The sequence below is a fragment of the Liolophura sinensis genome, chromosome 1 (assembly GCF_032854445.1).
Source record: "Liolophura sinensis isolate JHLJ2023 chromosome 1, CUHK_Ljap_v2, whole genome shotgun sequence".
Taxonomy (NCBI): domain Eukaryota; kingdom Metazoa; phylum Mollusca; class Polyplacophora; order Chitonida; family Chitonidae; genus Liolophura; species Liolophura sinensis.
The window spans coordinates 62,460,134-62,479,412 of NC_088295.1; the positions used below are offsets into that span (position 1 = coordinate 62,460,134).

Here is a 19,279-nt window from a genome sequence, read left to right on the forward strand (position 1 = left end):
TGGATTGGCCAGGTTTAAGTCCGGATTTAACTCCTATCGAGCACCTCTGGAATGAAATTGAACGCCGCATTTGCCATCAACTTATGCAGCCAGTTGCCTTGCAACAACTGCAACAAAGCGTCGTTGACACTTACAATAACATTCTTCGGAGGTTCATCCAAGTCTCTTCACCAGCACGGGTAGAAGATGTGCTGCTGTTGTTGACGCTAATGGGGGTCACACTCGTTATTGACGTTAATTTTTATTCCATCGGAAATACAATCCCCAAAAGGCGTGGCTGTTGAGGCAGATTAAATGAGTTCTCCCATTTCCATTTATTCAGAAGAATCAGTACGATATGAGTTTTTATTCTCTTGTTGTGTAAGAAAAATATGATTTAATCAAGTCAACCGGCTCTCACTCGTTTGCAATTTATACTATTTCTTCCATTCGCGTTTCTTTCGGAATTTAGTATATTTGAAATACTGTTGAGTATGGGGCAAAACTCCAATCAAATAAGTAAATAAGTAGAGGGAAGTGGACTGTCCATATTCAAGTGCATGGCAACGAAATATCAGATTTTATAGTTTCATTATCACTGAAGTTTTCGTGAAGAGCATTTCACTTATGCTAAACACGACAGCGGCCAGGCTTATGTGTGGAGAACTCTGCACTCGTCATACCAGACACACGCACATGTACCTGACTGAAACCTTTTCACATCAGGTAGAAGACGAACCTTACATATGCAGCTAAGCTTGAGATCTAAATGTGACGGCGTAGTATAAAATAGCCAGACAGCGACCCCTTCTTCATCAGATTTATGTAATTATTTTTAAAATTTTTCTTAAGAATATTTCGGGCATGTCAGGCATTCGGCACATCATATGTGCAGTAAAATAAAACAGAAATGCCCAGAGTAAACCACAGACTATTTTTTAAGCTTTGCCACCTTTTCAACGTTTGACTCAAGTCATACGGGTGGAAGATAAACCAGCTCGAGAGAGTAGCTTATTGTCACCGAGGTTTGGAGTACACGGGAAGCACAGGAGTCTTAACCATTCCGCATACGAATCGTATTGGACATACGTCTCCACGTGACCTAACATTTGAGTGAGTGAGTGCTTGGGGTTTAACGTCGTACTCAACAATTTTTCAGTCATATGACGACGAAGGAATCATTAGGGTGCATGTACGTATAATGTGCCTCCTTGTTGCAGGACGGATTTCCACCGCTCTTTTATTTAGTGCTGCTTCACTGAGACGACTTACCGAAGGCAAGTAAGCCGCCCCGCCCGAGCCATTATACTGATACGGGTCAACCAGTCGTTGCACTATCCCCTTCATGCTGAACGCCAAGCGAGGAAGTTACAACTTCCTCTTTTAAAGTCTTAGGTGCGACTCGATCAAGGATTGATCCTGGATCTACCGGTCCCGAAGCGGACGCTCTACCAACTGTGCTATCCGGGCCGGTACCTAACATTTGAAAGGCCAGCATATTATCCACTGTGCCACAAAACCGTCTAAGAAACCATTACTACATGTACGTTTTCACACAAGTATTCAGCAACACTCGTTAGTTTGGTGTAAAAAAAATATTTTATTTTAAAAATTCTTCCTGAAGAGACACGACACTGATGCATTTACAACTACACTTTCATTTATTAAATATAAAATACCAGCCGTGACGCATCAGATCAGGTAACACAATGGCTGTTAATGTGATAAAATGAGCCTGTTTGCATTGACCAATTCTTTTTAAGATGCAAATGTAAAAATGTTTGTATGGAATACGGACATCGGTAAACATGCAAGTTCATTTTCTGATTATCTCATCGTTCACCATACCACAACATAAGTAGATATGGAGAAAATCTCCGCTCAGACTGCAGGGACTTTTACATTTTATCGTTAAAAGGTATCGTCAAGGTTAATTGATATTTTACAGGAAAGAAATTGGATAAAAACATATACGAATACAGTAAGAAAAATAATCCCAACCAGGACTATTAAGACATGCAGTGAAAACACAATATAAATTCCTACATTTGCAACACCAAGAAAAAAAAAAGGGAGGGGAGGGGGGAGGGGGTAATGTTGAAGGTATAAGCACCAACATCAGAATCTTAACTTACATACTGGTAAAAACAGATTACATTTTAGGGAATGTTTTCAAATCTTGGGGTAAAACTGTATAACAAGAAGTCACAAATCACCAAATTCAATCACGTATCACTTATAAAAATTATCTTAGCTGCGATGGTGAGATTGATATTTACAAAGGACAAATCATCTGGAAATATACGACTGTATCAACACACACTCAAAGGCTTGTTTTGGTTTTTCTTGGTTTTTGGATTATTATTATTTTTTCTTTAATAATATTAAATATCTTATTCTTATTTGCTCACTGATTTAATATTTTTTAATTCATACCTGTACATTCAATCACACAGAATATACTTTAGGCAGTCTTTCATGTTGGCACACATGCAAATTACACCACACTCACTTCTTGATGGATTATGTCATTGTAAATATTTAGACAACTGGTAAAAACCAAGCAGGACAAGACAAACCCAAAGACAGCTTAAAACTACCACGGAGTCCATCATGTTTCTTTGATAGGAATCCCATTTACAATGGAAAGTTGTGTAAAAACAGGTTTTGAGGCTTTGTAACGTCCTAGAAAGACATTCTTGTTCAGAAGTGAGATCCTTGTCATCAGATCTTTGCTGAGGAGAACTCTCTCACAACATATCTCGTCATGAGTCCATATCTGTGGAAAAGGCAAAAAAATAGTAAATAACTCAAATGAGGTTTCATGTGTTTTATTATCAGAATGTGAATAAAATTTTATGATCAAAAGGTAACCCAAGAAATGGTATGTACATGTAGTAATACACTTTACACTTTGGAAATTGGTAGATTGCCAAACAAAGACTAGAATGTACACTCCAGAACGTTTCACTTTGTATGATTGTAACCAAGTTAATGGGTGGGGGAAACCAGACAAAGCTCTAAGGAAACTACCACAGTTAATAAGGCAAATGATAAACTTCCTAAGCTAGGTAAGTCTGCAGCGGATCCATTGGGGGGGCTAGCCACCTGAATATTTAGATTCAAGTCTACATAGGATAATAATGCTAATGCTAACATCATTTCTACAATACTAAGACAGTACACAAGCACAAAATGTGCGCATGGTTTCAGAGAAAAACAATGTCACTTTATCCTTACCATGTATCCAATTTTCGTTTAGACAAGAGGGTAGCTGGCCTGAGAAGCAATGCCACACTGGTTGTCTTTGTTACGGGACATCCTCACATATCCATCCTCTCCCCAGGTTGTTCCCCAGCTGTGACGGCAAACGAAAAATCAGTTAATCACCTAAGAACTAACCTAAGTACTGTTAAACAGTTATTACTCCTTAGTCAAATGAATGTTGGGAAACCATCCCTTTAATTGTCAAATTGAGTGAGGAAACCATCCCTTTAATAGTCAAATGGAAGTTGAGAAACCATTCTTTTAAGTGCCAAATTAAAGCGGGGAAACCATCCCTTTAATAGTCAAATGCAAGTTGGGAAACCATCCTCTTTATAGCCAAATGCAAGTTGGGAAACAATCCTTTTAACAGTCATATAAGCAGTGGAAAATGCCACATTGGGTGACAAATGAAGTTTATAACAGACAAACAGGAATTGTTCAGAATGTTACACACATTTAAGGGCACATCTGCTTTTAGTCTACAATGTCCTAGGCCCAAAAAACTACTTTTTACCAAATTCTACTAAGTTTACTTTTATTTGGGTACTTATATAAAGCCCTTATCAGTTATTGGTCTAGATATATGATATATCTTTAATACATTTAATGAAGAATATTCCCAATTTTATCTATTGAAGTAAACAATATAAAGAAATAAAATCTAAGCCCTCTCATAATATGTAAAGGTATAATAAATACAGCCTGGAATAATACATGCATTTGATTTGATTGGTGTTTCATGCCACACTCAAGAATATTTCACCTCCACGAGGGAAGCCAGCATTATGGTGGGAGGTAACCAAGCAAACCCACGACCATCAGTAGGTTACTTGAACTCACAGAAATCAAAAGGAATATTGAAGCTGTGCCACTCTAATAACACTGACCTGTTTTTAACAAGCCAGTAATCCTGCTCATCTTCAGTTCCATAACCTACTACCAGCACTCCATGATCCAGTGCAGTCTGAGAGCACTCCGGTTCATCGTATACGCCTACAAACCAACATAACTAACATGTCAGGATGTTACCTAACTGAAACCAAAACCTAGGGCTCATTCCACAAAGCTAATTTTGACGCAAGTCAAAACTTGAGATAGGATTTTAGAGTTTATTTTTGGGCACTGTAAACGAAAATTTGGACCACCTCAACAATGTTCTCTAAGACAAATGTGTCAAAACTCCAAGTTCCATTAACAAATACTAAGCATTGTGGCAAGGTTTTAAAATTTTGACTCAGGTCAGAATTGTGTTTGTGCTATCAGCCCCAAGGTAATTGCAGACTACACAAGGATATGTATTTTCTGATCAGTCAGCTGTGAATACATGTAATACAGGGAATGAGTTAAGTCTTTAGAGCAATGTACAGTATTTTTGTTTTGGCCTAACATTAATGATCAAAACCTGATATAATATTCATTAGGACCCTAAGAGCTACAAGCGGAAATGGACGGGTGCTGATCATAAATGAAGGGTTGAAAAACTTAAAAAGTAAAACCCTGGGAAAACATATGTTAATTTATCAAACAATATTAGCTGTATAGATTGAAAGGCCCAGTCATCAAGAGCCCTAGTAAGTCAAATCAAATTTCACCCCAAGTTTGGAGGAAAATAAATATCATAAATCGTTACTTAAAACTTATATTGTAAACTGAAAAGTATATTTTACTAGTAAGATATGATCATCCAACCAAACCTCAACACACTTTTCTGAGACCAGTAGGATTTTCTGAATCGGGCAACCTGTGTAACTTTGTGATTGGAAAAAAAGTTTTAGGTTGTTTACTGCATGTCTTAAAATGAACACATGGGTATTCATATTCTTTGTTCTTATAAATATAGCCCTTCAAGACTTCTCAAGTCAACAATACAGTCATTATTATTTTGTTTACCTCCACGGTACATCTGGAATGACGAGTGACTGGCATCAATAGCTACTGAGACAGGGCCCACTGTGGCAACAGCTTCCTTCAGTTTGTCCTCGTCGTCCTTTGTCACATCAACAAACCCAGTGTCAGTGGCTCCAACATCAGAGGGGTCAAAGTGGCATTTCTCCTCCTGAAGCAACAACAACCGTAACAGTTTACAAAGACTTTCCCTACAAACAAGCATTAGTAAAGGTAACAATGGTAAACAACGCAACACAACTTATAAATTTCAAAATGAGTTAAATGGTTAAATTTTACGTAAAATTTATCTGATTGCAGTCTAATGCCTCACTCAAAAACATTTCCACTGTACGATGGCGGTAAAATTTACAAGTTGAAAAAGTGTTAGCTCCAAATATAAACCAAAACTAACATACTGTAATTCTTCAACCTTTTCACAGGTTTCCAAGGTGTTTTTTTGAGCCTATTCTTAAAACCTTATTCTCTGCCAACAGCTAATAATACACTATTTGTGAAGCCCATAAATTGACCAATCCAATCGAAGTTTTGTCGAAAAGCTTGAGGAACTAGGGTAACTGCAAGGGATTCATACCACACATAAAGGCAAGACACCTTTCATCCTTGACTGAACAGTGACTACTGAATGATCAATTATTGGTATTATCCTCATAACATTTTAAACGTCAATTACAATAATGATGATGATGATCAGGCATGGGGATTTCACGGAAACGACTGTTCCGTTTCCGTTCCCAGTTTAAAAATTCATGGAGCCGAAAGTCTGTTTCTCATTTCAAAAAAAGGCTTGGCTCCTCGTTCAGTACTGCTTAGTAAACATTGAACAGAGTTTATTGTCTGAAGACTTGAGTTGTGAGCCTCAGATTGTGGCTAAGGTGTCACTTGGCACTTGTACTTTGTTGCCACGAGTGGTCTAATGAAAATGGACCTTTTTCATCTCTCTGTGTACAGTGAGCCTGCAATGCTATCTGCCATGATGACAGGCAGAAGCACAGCCGATAAATTACATCTGCGACAGAAAGCCAATCAAGGTCCTTGACGAAGGAAATTGTGACTCATATGAAATTCGGATTCTGAGATTTGCTTGATTGCAAAGCAGAAATTGTTTGGAGCTGAAAAAATGGTTCCCACCGTTTCCCAGGTCAAAGGTACAGGGAACCAAAAAGTGTTTCCCAGCAATTCTGAAATCCTCATGCCTGGATGATGCTTGTATATCATATAGACACCAAAAAAACAATCATCATTTTATGAGATTGGGTAAGGTCATCATCAAACCTAAAACATGCAGTCAACAGTTTTGAAAGTTTTAATCAATTTCCAAGATTAGCATAGAAATTCAATGACCTGCACACAACTATTTCAAAGCTTTCAAGGCCTGAAAACTTTAGTTTCAAATTCCATGACTTTCAAGCATTTTCTAGGGCTCCAGGAACCCTGCTACATGTATTGACCAACCCCATTTTTTCTCATAGCTTCATGTTACCCCCTCCTAACCCTTAAAACAAAGAATCTTTACGGACTGTGTAACAAAATTTGCAGACATACCCTAGCATCATATGGATAGGTCTCCTCTGTGTCCAGCCCCTTGTTAGCCTTGATGTACTGGAAGGCCTGGTCCATCAGTCCACCATTACAACCCTGGTTACCGAATGACTTGGAGCAGTCCACAAGCTGCTGCTCACTGAGGGATACCAGAGTACCTGTCTTCTTGAAATGCTGGCCTTCCAGAGATCCAGTCTGAAATCACGAAAAGCCACTTGACTTACCTTACAGACATTATTCTATAATACAAATGGCTTTAATTCTATACTGCCATATATATAATTAAATGACCTGATTGTATTTTAAACTACTGAAGCAGTGAGCAACGTCTTCCCAGAAAATACAACAAACTCTTACACTGGGCCCTAGACAATGAAACCAGGCAATACTTACAGTGCTGAAGGCCCAACAAGATCCACACTGACCCTGTAAATCAGATAAAAAGGATTAACTTTTACAGAACTGACCATGAAAACAAACATACAAAAGCAAAGATATATCAGCCTACCATCCACACGTAGCAAAGATTTTCTATTACATGTATACAGTTCTGAACAGTAACCAGGAACCGTTATAAACTTTTTACTATTTTACTCTTTTGTTCTTTACTTCCGTTTGTCTGAAATTTTACATGGAATTCATCAGTAATTATTATCTCTTTTTAAATTACAAACAACCAATGCTGATGTTTTTACCCATAGTTTTATAACAGCCTGCTACAGTTTATAAGAGGAGTACATAAACAGCGAGTAGCCTGCCACAGTGTTATATGTAAACACCTGCTTAAGTCACTGGGGCAATGTTACTAAAAATACACAAGGCGATACTGAGGAATTATGGGAAATAATTGTAGTTACAATCAGCTGTACTGTCAGTTTCACCAGAATGCACTGTGACGCATTCATCTATAAACTGACATGTCAGATCGGCTATTGCTGTGACTCTATGCACCAATCAATGTGGAATGGGAATCTTAAAATGTGACACACATCTCTTACATATGAACTTAAGAATATAACTATACAAGTATATATGAGCATAATACCTAACAGTGTTATATCTTACCTGGTTCTTCACTGGTGTAACGTAGCCCTTCTCTCTCCAATCTACAGTCTTGGGTAGATTGACAAAGCTAGGAGACAAGTATGAGGCTCTGTCCAAAGGTTTGGTCAAGTTAAACTTGGGCTGGTAACCATTGTACTGACTGAATTCTCCAAATTCCTGTTACAACAAAAGTGGGCAATTTGATCATTACCTCTCAAGGCATGTAATAACATCTTCGGGTCTAAAGACCAGCCATATCATCTGTTTGCTGTTTTCAAGCAAAGCATACAATGTGTTGAACTGTAACTATTGTGATTAAAGGTCACCGTCAAAGCTGATTGGCTAAAGTACATGCATGTATAACAGTCCATATATAACCTATGAAAACAGAACCACGCATACCATATTCTGAGTTCCGTTCACACTGATTTATGCATGTCTGAATTGTGTCAGTCTTTTTATCTTTGATTTTACAGCATTAAAACCGATTTAACTACAAACTTTCCTATTCCAGCTCTGAGAAATTAGTTGCGGTAAATTCCAGATTTTTTCCACTCTTTAGAACATACTGATTTTCTCATACAGTGGAGGTTATATCCAGGACACATGGAAAGTGGTAGTACTACTACGTGTGCTAAGTTCATCAAGCACAAACTTCAGTACTCATGGTGTTTTGAAGACTTACCCAGTCAGTGAATTGGTTTAACCCAAGGAAGAAAGATTTTTTCCCAGCCAAGAAAAGTGCATTGTGAGATTCTATCTTCTTCACATTCTCTACAAAGATTCCAAATCTACGGTCTTCTTCATCACCTTCATATGATTTTCCTGCAAACAATTACAAAATACTTATGTAACTACAAATATATACACTTGTAAACAAAATTGGGTACATTGTTAAAAAAGTTTTGTGGACTTCTCACTTGGTATTAAATTTGCTACACTGTGTAAGAGACTGGAGCCACTATACTATACACTACCTCATGGAGTATAAGCCAGAATTACCAACCAGTGTCTTTCCATCCCAATGTTACAATCAGATGTATGGATAGCTCACAATATCTTAGCATTATCTTTAAGATCTATGTATATTTGATCTGGCATATGCAGTCAGCATAAGAGTACACTTTGGAAAAAACAGAATTTATTTGATAGAACCTTTAATATCCTTACATCAATTTATTTGGTGTACATGTGCCAGTCTTTTTCTTCCTTGTATGTAAAAATCATTAATTTTAATTACATATCATATCTATATAATCATCATTTCCTCTAAAAGAGAGAGAGCTTGATGTATTAACACTTCCTGCTTACCATGTTGAACCTTAAACTTCTGCCACTGCTCGGTGTATGGCTGGTATGTCAGCTGAACTGTTTTGTTGGCAGTTACAACCTTTTTGGCAACAGAAAGCTCAAACCACTCCACAGACTTCTGAGGGAAAGCCCACGCACAGGTGACCAGAACGCTCAACAATGTCAGCTTAATCATGATGACAAACTGAAAGTTAAAAACAAAACCATGGTTTAGTTCAACTAAGATTTCTGCATGTCTCCTATAGTCTGTATTGCCAGAGAATAAAACGAAAGCTTTACAGGATTTATCTGGAATTTAGGATTTTTAATAATAATACGCAACAAAATTTTTATGCTGGAAATTTATATGAAGTTCACAAAAATTTTGCAGAAAATTTGGCAAATCAAGTTTTGTTTTTAGTTCTCAGCTTTGAGATGGTGTGCCTTCACTTCTTGTGCTTGTGCAGACATTTTGTTCCTTCCTCAATATGTAACATATTGGATACATTGTTGAAACTGTATGGATTTCCTAACAGAATTCATACAATAAATGAGTTTTAGTCTCCCTCAATTTAACTTGAAATGATCTCTACATATAGAAGTACATGTACCTAGACCTATAAAACTTCAGGCTATTTACCTAATGTAAACATGCACACATGTACAATTTCATTCTACATCACAGGATACAGATGTGCTTGTATTTGGAGCTAATGGCCAGAGGCCACATCTCTGGGTATAGTGATCCGCCTACCAAGTACATACTGGTAACATCTCTCACAACAAAGCTGTCACACCTCACTAACTGCTCATCTGTAGACTGTTTGCTTCAGGAACTTGAGAAGTCAGTCAGTGACAGGCACTGATGGATGGAGAAATCTCTGACAGTGAGTGACATGGCCGTATTAGTGTACAGTTATATAAGATGGCGGAGGTCAGACTATCCTCCTTCAGTTTTGAGTTAATTTCACACCAATGACCACTGACAGAACTTTACATGTAGACCTACATTCTACAGACTCTGATCTGTCAATATGATCATTTGAAGTCTTGAAGACAGTTGCAGTGAAACGAAAACATAGAGATGTCTATCACTTTAAGGGCATATTTTAGCTAACGCTCTCAACAAATACAAAGGCTAAAGAATGTAAGATGTGTTAAATTTCTGATTCTAGATTTTGACTCATTACAGCCATGTTAACACTTACCAATTATGAAAAATACCAGTCCAAATTCATGAATTTTTCCCTGGAGCTGAGTTTTCTCTTTACATAAACAGTAAAACAAAATGTCTATCGTCCCCTATGGTGTTAAAAAAACCGTAAGCCTGAACTGTGTTCTGTTTGAACACACTTTCCTGCTCTTTTGTTAACCATGGACAAAGCCATATGCAAGTTTTTCTGGTAAATACATGTAGGTCAGGTAACTGAGCTTGGTTATCTTATTTTTAAAGTAGGTTACTGTGGAGACTTTTCATACATATATAAATTTTTCCTGCCACTGAGTCAACTTAAGAAAGCATAAACCTAGTACACCTGTACTTAGTAAATCTAAGAGACCTCGTGGATGACCACAAACAAACTGGACTATACACACCTATCCCCAGATTTCCAGTTTAAACTATGCCAAACCCTAGGAGACACACATTTATAAACCTGTAGGGAGGGAGCCTGTATGCAGACAAGTCATATGACTGACCCAGATACCATGGGGAGACACAGCACTGTCATGTGACAGTCTTCAATAATGGAACAGGATGCTAAACAGCAGATGATGGAAGCTCAGCATGACATCAGAGCTCTGGAATCTATTACCATATTGAGTAGCAGATGTTCTTTCAATTTCCACATAACCCCATACGTTATCTTATACTCATAGTTATTTGTCCTTGTTTCATATCAATGTTAAATGGGTCAGCAGAGAGTGAGCTTATACATAATGAGTAATACCTGCATTTCTGTTGACTCATTCAAGTTAAAAAAAAAAACATGCATAAATCTGGGGGTGGAAAGCCATTCTTTGATAGGCTATTAGTTTCTTTTTGGATGTTTAATTCATGTGCACAACAAGCACATGTTTGATGCATTTTATATTTACAAGTTATTATAACTGCCTTCTTGAACATTTCAACGTGACCATGTTTCTGCTTCTGCTAAATCTTTACAAACATTTAACTTTTTAAATGTAAAACTTACAAGGTGATATACTGTTTAAGTAACAGAATTATTGTGCTTTATAACGATAAAGAGAAATTTGATCAGGACACTCTTGATACAAGTGGGTGAATTAATAATTCCCATATGCATTAATTATACTTAAAAAATTCTAGCTAAAAATATACCTTTTCCACTTTTAGCAGCAAAAAAATCTGTTTAACTGACAGAGATATAACAATTTAATTTAAATACAGTAGCAAACCTACGAAAAAGCTCCCCTGTAGGAGACTTAAGCCCAATTCATCTACTTTTCACTACTCAAAAGTACTCAAAATTGTAAATTCTGTCATACATGGCAATTACATGTAATATGTCCACAAAGTATCAATAATTGAACACCCCCTTGTGCTATTGTGCTCTGCATGTATTCCCCCCGAGATCAATTCTGGCAGTACCGGGGTACATTTTTTAAAATACCCTACTATTGGATGCCAATGCCGATGCCAATGCCAATGTTGATGCACAACAGAGTACAGACTCACTACAAGTGTTCACAAAAATTAATGCCGATTATCTATTGTGTCAATTTCTTTTTTCTGCCATTTGCTGGACTTTCACCTATCTGCACAAACCCAAAACTGTCTGTGTTCAAATGTAGTGGCTGGTATTGCCACATTTGCTTTGGTTGCAGTCAGTGAATTACATGAAATAATGTTCATTTTAGTCAAATGCAACTGTTCCAAGAGTGTGTGTTACTTATACATATCTGTTTAAGTAAACCAAATATCTTTAGGGACGATGCGAAAGCCAGTTAAGGACTTCTGAGAAATACTTTTTCTGTATTCGGAAATTTTTGAAGAAGAAAGAAGGGTCACAAAACATAAATTAGGTCCCTATCCTTTGTTAACACTTCAAGCTCTGATTTAAAAAGAGCCCTACAGCATCTGCAGTGCACACACCCAGTTTCAGTCACACGAACAGTGTATCATGAAGGGAAATATCTAGTTCAGCTTTTCACCACACTTTCAGAAAGTATGTAGAAGTTTCGAATGTTTGAATGGAACATTCGGAACTTCGCTGTGCTGCCGCTAAGAGCGACCAGCAAATTTACTCATTTCTTGACAGAAAAATAACTCACCAAGGTTTAAACCGAATTTATGAACTTGCATAAACGATTGAAGACATGGACGTCTGTGTGACTTATATGCTCGCACAATACTTACCAAATGAGAAGCTTTAAAGTACGTCTTTTCTTCTCCAAATCCCAATTCGAAGTAACAGCTCACTCACTCATGTGACCCGAAGTCATATGACTGCGCTTCCTGGTTACGTCAGCTTAACGCCAGGAACGATAACTCTGAATGACCAGTAATCGTCACATGTTCAGACTGAGCGGACCTTCCCACGTGTGCTACGTTGTATATGATTGTCCCCACGTTGCTCTCGTGATAGCACGTGACAACAATTTAAATATTCATATTTAAAATAGTTTATATTCAGTAAGCATGTTATAATTGTACCATTGTGTTTAAAAGCAAACAAGAACTGTACATGATATAATTGAACTACATTTTCTTTTCTCCACACATGCCGCACGGTACGGTATGTATATGGTGTCGTATAGGGCTAGATACAAAGTCAAATAAAGTACACGTATGACACTTCGTTGATGATTATCATTAAGAAATTTTGCAATAACAAATATGTATGTGTTCAAACTTCGCAAAATATGAAGTACCCCTGCGTTTAATTTGCAAACACACTTGAATGAACACACATTTACATGTTTAGGCCAATCATGAATATTTTTTTTATAATTACTGACACAATACTTTTACAGGATTATAGGATTGTCCTACGTGTGTAGTCGGCCTATATATCAACATTAAACTGTGTTAAAATAAGAAAATTTAAATTGGATTAACAGCATCATCATGAGAATAAATCCCGCTGATAACACGTTCTATACCCGACAAGCCCAGCTCACGTCACCCAAAGTGGCATGGGATTAAAAAGTTTCTTAATTGCCATTACAAGTTCAGGCAAGCCCCCATGCTGTTGAGCAAGATGTTCATTTCCTTACTTAAAAGCTCACCAAGGGGGCGCCTGTAATTGATAGCTATGACGACAGGAGTGTCAGAAGTATAGGTTCTCGGCTTTTATGCAGTGGTAACCGAACACCTAAGTTCTGTTGGTAACCCAATCGAAAAGGAATCTGTGTATTGTATATTTTGCTGACGTTAATGATCAGGGAAATTGTTATATAATAATAATTGTTGCACGTGGCTATCCTTTAAACCTGGTCATCTGACTCCATTTATGTTCTACATGTAGACTTGCAGATATATAGCTCTATATATGAATTGAGCTACAAAAAAAGCATGAAACTATCAACAGCTAAGAATGAGCCATTAACATATATATTCTTAATGGCTCTATATATAACAGTGGCCGAACGTTCTAAATTGTTGGGGGGCTGGCACTAGCATCCCAGCTCATCAGGCAACGGTCCAGAAGCCGCCTAGGCCTCGGAAGTTCTCGCCATTTATAGGCTGGAGACGCAATTTAGGCGATTTCTGGTGAAAAACATTGTTATAAATCCGGTATAAACGGCACGTTATCCTTTATTTATTAAGCATTGTTATTCAAACCGCTCTGCCTATGTATTATGGTCTTAAGAAAAAAACATTATATCAGGGCAGGGGCGCTTAGCTCAACTTTAATCCTCCCACTATTATTTCTTTGACGGGAATGGGACTTCAGCCGCTCTGTCCCCACATCTGCCCCCACTTAAATAGTTTTATTTCCCTTTTAATACATATATGTGTATACATAGGCCTATATACGGATATACTCTGTTCCACTAAACACAATTAAAGGCAGGTAGAGTTTTTTGCTGCATATTCCTTGCGTCAGCATTTCCTATAAAGCATGCAGATTATTGCACAATAATTTGTTTCAATACAACATCGATAAATCAGCAAAATCTATAACGGTAAATTTCCATCAAATTGGCAAACGAGAATTTATTTATATGTTAATGTATTTAATTGTTTGCTATCATTTTATACTTGCGTATACTAAGACATTCATGCTTATTTCTGAAAGCTGGCATACACTACAGAAGATTCAAGTTCTACGTGTAACAGTATACGCCGTGAACATATAACGTATATTGTAGTACAACAATTACGGTCCAGATATAGTTGGCGGTAGCGATATGGGTGTATACATGAACAACAGAAGGTTGAACGGATGTCTTTTAGAGGTATAGGAAACGAATCAATTACACGCACACCAGTACATGCATGGTCGGTCATCTGCCAGTGTTGTAGGGCATTCACTTCAGAAAGGATTTCATAGTGTCGGGGTGGGGTGGGGGGGGTGGGGGCTACATGTAAGCATTTTACCTCCCAAAAAGGGGTAATGCAACTGCTGATCAGTGGGAAGTGTCACTTGACTTTTCTGCTTTATTTATTGGGGTAACGAGTATATCGTTACGGAGGTATATTAAGAGGGCCTGCCTCAATGCCATTGTTCAGCCTTACTTTACGCAAGAACAAAACCTACTTCACATTATGGTAGCAACCGTAAAACGGTATTGTCAAAGAAAAGCTCAACAATACCAAATTTCGATGCAAAGGTTAATTGAATCTTCATGCATTCCCACACATTTCTTGCTGCACACTGACTATATATGTATGCACGACTTTGTATATGCAATCCGACTGATTATATACATACCCAGGAGTTTTGTTATATACAGGATACCTGACACTGTTTTCTTCCTTTTTCTCCGTCCATCAACCTTATACAATTGGCAAATAGGCGTTAAACACCACACAAAAAGATTTTGACGCAATGAATCTACACATGTGCATTCAACAACTGCGTCTGTCCGGTATTTAGGGAATATTTTCAAGAAGAGTGACAAAATATAAAGGGAATATAAATAAAGTCAGCAAATATGAAGGCGGTGAAGTGCCAACCGGGCCACCCCTATGTACAGGCCTAGACTTGAGGCTAAGTACACCAACGTCGTTCCACACGGGCCTACAACCATATTTCACGTCTAGAAATGATTCCATGGTACATGTAAGTCTGTTTATAATTACAATAACAACTTTGCCTCCGATTGCTTTGTAGAGGAGAACATGCATGTGTATTAAAAAATCAAAAACTGCCTTAACCATTGCATATTTTTCTAAGCAAACGGTCACGGTGCTGAGGGCGTGCAAGTTGCTAGAAGTACTTATAAATCTATTACATAGACATAACAAAATCCTGACGTAAACTGACAAGAACAATTCGGATTTCACCAGGTCTGACCATTTGCCAACTATCACATTCTCGTTGCTGCTCTAGTTTTACACTCCATGCCGTAGTCTTTTGTACCATACTGAGAAATGGATTGGTGTTTTCCAGTAATTAGGTGCTTTAGGCTTTGCTCCTCCTACAATTACCGCAGCGATATACATGTATAAAGGATTGGTTCGGTAACTTTAACCAACCACCTGTCCCATCCAAAGACATGCAATAAAACATTACGGGATTAAGGAAACTGGGTATGGGTTTCCATAAGGCAGAATGAAGACAACCCTAAGTGTGAAACAATGTAACAGAAATTCAAATGTTTCCAAAATAACAAGCTTTTCCATACATGGCTGCTTCACAGATTAAGGCAAAAATCATCAACACCAATGTCAGGTTTTTTGTATTTATTTGGCAATCCATAACATTACATATATCTACATCATAAATAATTTACATCAAGACAGATTAATGAGATATAAAGTTAAATGGTTGGTATGTTTCTCATTAACAGCTACATGGAATGAAGGAATGTCAATAGCTGGCCCTTATATTACACATTACAGTACATGAAATTTAAAAGGTAAAGTACTGTTATTGAAAAACAGGTTGTCCTGCAGCACTGTGAAAATAGACATTAATGCTGGTAGCAGAAAGAATAAAGTCTAAAAAAAAACCTAACCTTTTGAATCATGGACAGAAAACTGTAACATGTTTAAAAACCTTACAACTCACGGTATCCTAAAAAAACATCCAGCTGAATGAACTTTTATGATGGAGAACCAGCCATCTATTTTCAATTCACCATTACAAAAGATACACTTTAAGTGGATTGCTTCACAATGACATTTAGTTTCAAATGACCTTCATATTTATAATATCAGTATTTACAATTTTTAAAAACTTAATAAAGGTCATTGTATACTGCTTAGGTAACATGTGAAAGTTGTAATTCTGGATGTTGGGGAGGAAGTTAGTTCAGCATGCAAGACTCGTATGTGGGAATCATGTATTTGATGTTGATAAAGGCATCTTCTCCACCTCGTTTCTCAAATGTCTCCAATGTTTCCTGAATCAAATCTCCAACATTCTCTCGTTTCTGTTGACTGTAGTCAATGCCATCTCCAGAATTCACTGAAATGTAATTATGACAAACATTTTTTCCTCATTAGCACTTAATTCCCCTTGTACTAAAAGGAACAACAGTTGAATAGTGAATAATCCCCTTGTACTAAAAGCAAACAACAGTTGAAGAGTGAATAATTCCCTTTGTACTAAAAGGAAACAATAGTTGAAGAGTGAATAAAAGGAAACAACAGTTGAAGAAAGTTGGAGAGTTAGTGTTCACATTGAAACATATTGCCTGAGTGCTTGACTAAGCCAGTTACTTGCATTTCTATATTTTCCACCTACAGGACTGCCGTTCTACATGTAGTTTGATAAATGAAATAAAATAGAACAAAATACTGATATTTAAAGTCTGAAGAGTCTAATATCAGTCAAGTGTAAATGAAAATCTAACAAAACAATGTGATAATATGTTTTTTTTGTTCTACTTTTTCCTTGTAACTTTCCCCTATTATTATACTGTACTAAAACCACATGAAAACCAGAAATAGGTCAAACCATGTGCAATTTCTTGATTAATTATGGCTAAAATATCCCAAATGACCTAAAAATTTGACCACAAAACAGCATTTTTGAGATATTACTTCTGGTGCTAAAATTTACATTTTTCCAGTAGGATATCATCCTACCTTCCAAACACCTTTAAAAGCACCTTTCTAAAATCAATAGATCTGCCAGAATCTAGAAAATGAGCAAAATTTTGGGTCATTTAGGGTACTGACCAACTTGAAATAGTGAAAATATGTATATATATATATACATTGCTTACCATTTTTGCTTTTGAATAAGTTCAATATTGGCAGAATCTGTCTGTAGTATGGTACTAGGGCTTCTCCTACCAGCTCACCAGAGACCACTAAATGTTGTAATACTTTCAATGTAGTACAAACTACCTGGGGGTCTTTTGTATTGAGTGCATCTGAAAGACAAAAAATATAACACATAAGTAAACATAGCTTTCCTCACACAAAAAATATAAATCCTGTGTTATTATTGATGTGTTTGTTAGGGGTGAGTAAAATAATCCTGTACAACAGTTATCTGTAGGTACAATATTAGCATATAAGAGATATCAATTAACAAATTAGTAATGAGTTCTCTTCAATTATGTATTAACATAAGCATCCATCCTGATTATGGATTGTGATTATGACAGGAATATTGAAAATCTTACTTTTAATTGGAATGATCAGTTGTGGGATGACAGGAATGATTTTAGAGCCTCCATGTTCCAACATGTCATGGACACCTTGTCTGGCAAAGAATTCATATGGGTGTTTGGTTTCTCGGAGTCCGTCAAACAACAATGGGAGGTAATGGTGGTAATCAAGCTTCTCAATTTCAACCTGTAGTAAATCAAAAATAAGATTTAATCATTATCTATCACAAAAGCATGAAACATGAAAAAATTTCAGAAACAATATTAACTATCTGACTATCTCCATGCATATTCATGCTGGAAATGTCAAATGCAGAAAAAACAATGTTTAACTGTAAATTACAGCAAGATTTCTACAGTTTATTTATGTACTTCAGTATATTTCAGTTCTTTGGCAGTGGCCAGCATTCTGGGGGGAGGAAACTGGGTTGAGGTAGTGCTTACAGACCTTCTCACATATGACTGGAGAGGAAGACAGCATAAGCTGGACTCACAGCAAGCATGTGCTTACGCTTTTGAAGACTGTAAGTCATTTGCTATTGCAGTTTCACGTGCAAATCATTCTGTAACAAAGTTGTTTAGACAGAACTCCTTACCTTCCATGCGATTTTGTTTCCTTTTGTGTCGTGTTCTAGAGCAATTGGGAAATCTCCTCTCTCATAAAACTTTCTGAATGCTGTGGGTCTGGAGGGTTTGACTTTAAAAGCTCCAGCCGAAGGAGGTGGTCCAACCTAGGAAAGTATGAATCAATTTAGGAAAGAACATTAACAAAGATCAAGTTCCCTGTCGACAAAGTTTGTTAAACAAATCCCATAAGCAGTTAAGGAGAGTAGACGTTTAACTATAGTCATTAAGCTTAAGAATAACACTGCAGATTGCAACATTACACAACACATCGAATTAAGTTTGGAAGCAATTGAGTTCACAAGTAAACACTCTGCCCAAATAGTGACATATTTCATTTCATTTTTTTGTAGATTCTCGCCGTTACTGCATCGTTTACTAAGCAAATACAAACTCTTGCCATACTAAATGTAAAACTAGATTTTGTCTTCTTCAGATTTATATTAAAACAGCATGCAAACAGTCATTTAAAATAATACTATCTGCAAGTCAGTAACCATGACAGTAAAGCAATAAATAACTAAGCCGATAGTCCCAACCAAGAGTCATAAAAAAAATACCGACACTCGCTGCACACTGTAAACGTTATGAACGTGAATTGAATGCACCCCAATAAATTGAAAAGAATGCTTAAATGTACTCACCACTGCGTTCGGTTGTAGTGACTTAGGAGTGAAAGCAATGCTTTCGTAGTTGCATATTTTTGCAGACTGCATTGTGGACGCGAATAAACCACCGAGGAGTTAACACGGAGAGATGTTTTTGGACTTTTCTGCTGTCCCAAAGTCGATGTGGCTTATTATAGGCCCCAAGATGGCTTCCAAAATAACTGCCAGTCTCTTGGCAACCATAGCCCGGATATTGTTGATTGATG

General features: G+C 37.1%; 2 protein-coding genes across 3 annotated transcripts; both read right to left on the bottom strand.

Moving 5' to 3' along the window:
* Window positions 1-1,559: 1,559 nt before the first annotated feature.
* Window positions 1,560-12,488, bottom strand: LOC135480768 (procathepsin L-like). 2 transcript variants are annotated; one of them, XM_064760693.1, is made up of 10 exons: window positions 12,407-12,488; window positions 9,049-9,232; window positions 8,423-8,562; window positions 7,759-7,914; window positions 7,087-7,119; window positions 6,697-6,888; window positions 5,137-5,302; window positions 4,134-4,239; window positions 3,220-3,337; window positions 1,560-2,758 (listed from the first exon to the last, which is right to left on the bottom strand). In XM_064760693.1, the coding sequence occupies exons 2-9, from the start codon at window positions 9,221-9,223 to the stop codon at window positions 3,238-3,240; spliced, it is 1,068 nt and encodes a 355-aa protein (XP_064616763.1). In that variant the 5' UTR covers window positions 9,224-9,232; window positions 12,407-12,488; the 3' UTR covers window positions 1,560-2,758; window positions 3,220-3,237. The 2 variants fall into 2 exon arrangements, with proteins under 2 accessions (XP_064616763.1, XP_064616772.1); XM_064760702.1 differs by lacking the exon at window positions 12,407-12,488 and adding an exon at window positions 9,668-9,787.
* Window positions 12,489-15,893: 3,405 nt separating this feature from the next.
* LOC135482161 (parkin coregulated gene protein-like) lies at window positions 15,894-19,213 on the bottom strand. The gene is made up of 5 exons (XM_064762016.1): window positions 19,050-19,213; window positions 18,378-18,512; window positions 17,797-17,968; window positions 17,392-17,541; window positions 15,894-16,628 (listed from the first exon to the last, which is right to left on the bottom strand). Exons 1-5 carry the CDS (start codon window positions 19,119-19,121, stop codon window positions 16,468-16,470), a joined length of 690 nt encoding a protein of 229 aa, XP_064618086.1. The 5' UTR covers window positions 19,122-19,213; the 3' UTR covers window positions 15,894-16,467.
* Window positions 19,214-19,279: the final 66 nt, after the last annotated feature.

Coding starts and splice junctions, on each gene's coding strand:
- LOC135480768 (XM_064760693.1), bottom strand. CDS start 9,223: ATGATTAAGCTGACATTGTTGAGCGTTCTGGTCACCTGTGCGTGGGCT. Junction 6,889..7,086: donor CTTGTTGGGCCTTCAGCACT/GTAAGTATTGCC, acceptor TCGTGATTTCAG/ACTGGATCTCTGGAAGGCCA. Junction 5,303..6,696: donor CCTATCCATATGATGCTAGG/GTATGTCTGCAA, acceptor TTGTTGCTTCAG/GAGGAGAAATGCCACTTTGA.
- LOC135482161 (XM_064762016.1), bottom strand. CDS start 19,121: ATGCAGTCTGCAAAAATATGCAACTACGAAAGCATTGCTTTCACTCCT. Junction 17,969..18,377: donor GAAACAAAATCGCATGGAAG/GTAAGGAGTTCT, acceptor GATTTACTACAG/GTTGAAATTGAGAAGCTTGA. Junction 16,629..17,391: donor CTTATTCAAAAGCAAAAATG/GTAAGCAATGTA, acceptor ATTACATTTCAG/TGAATTCTGGAGATGGCATT.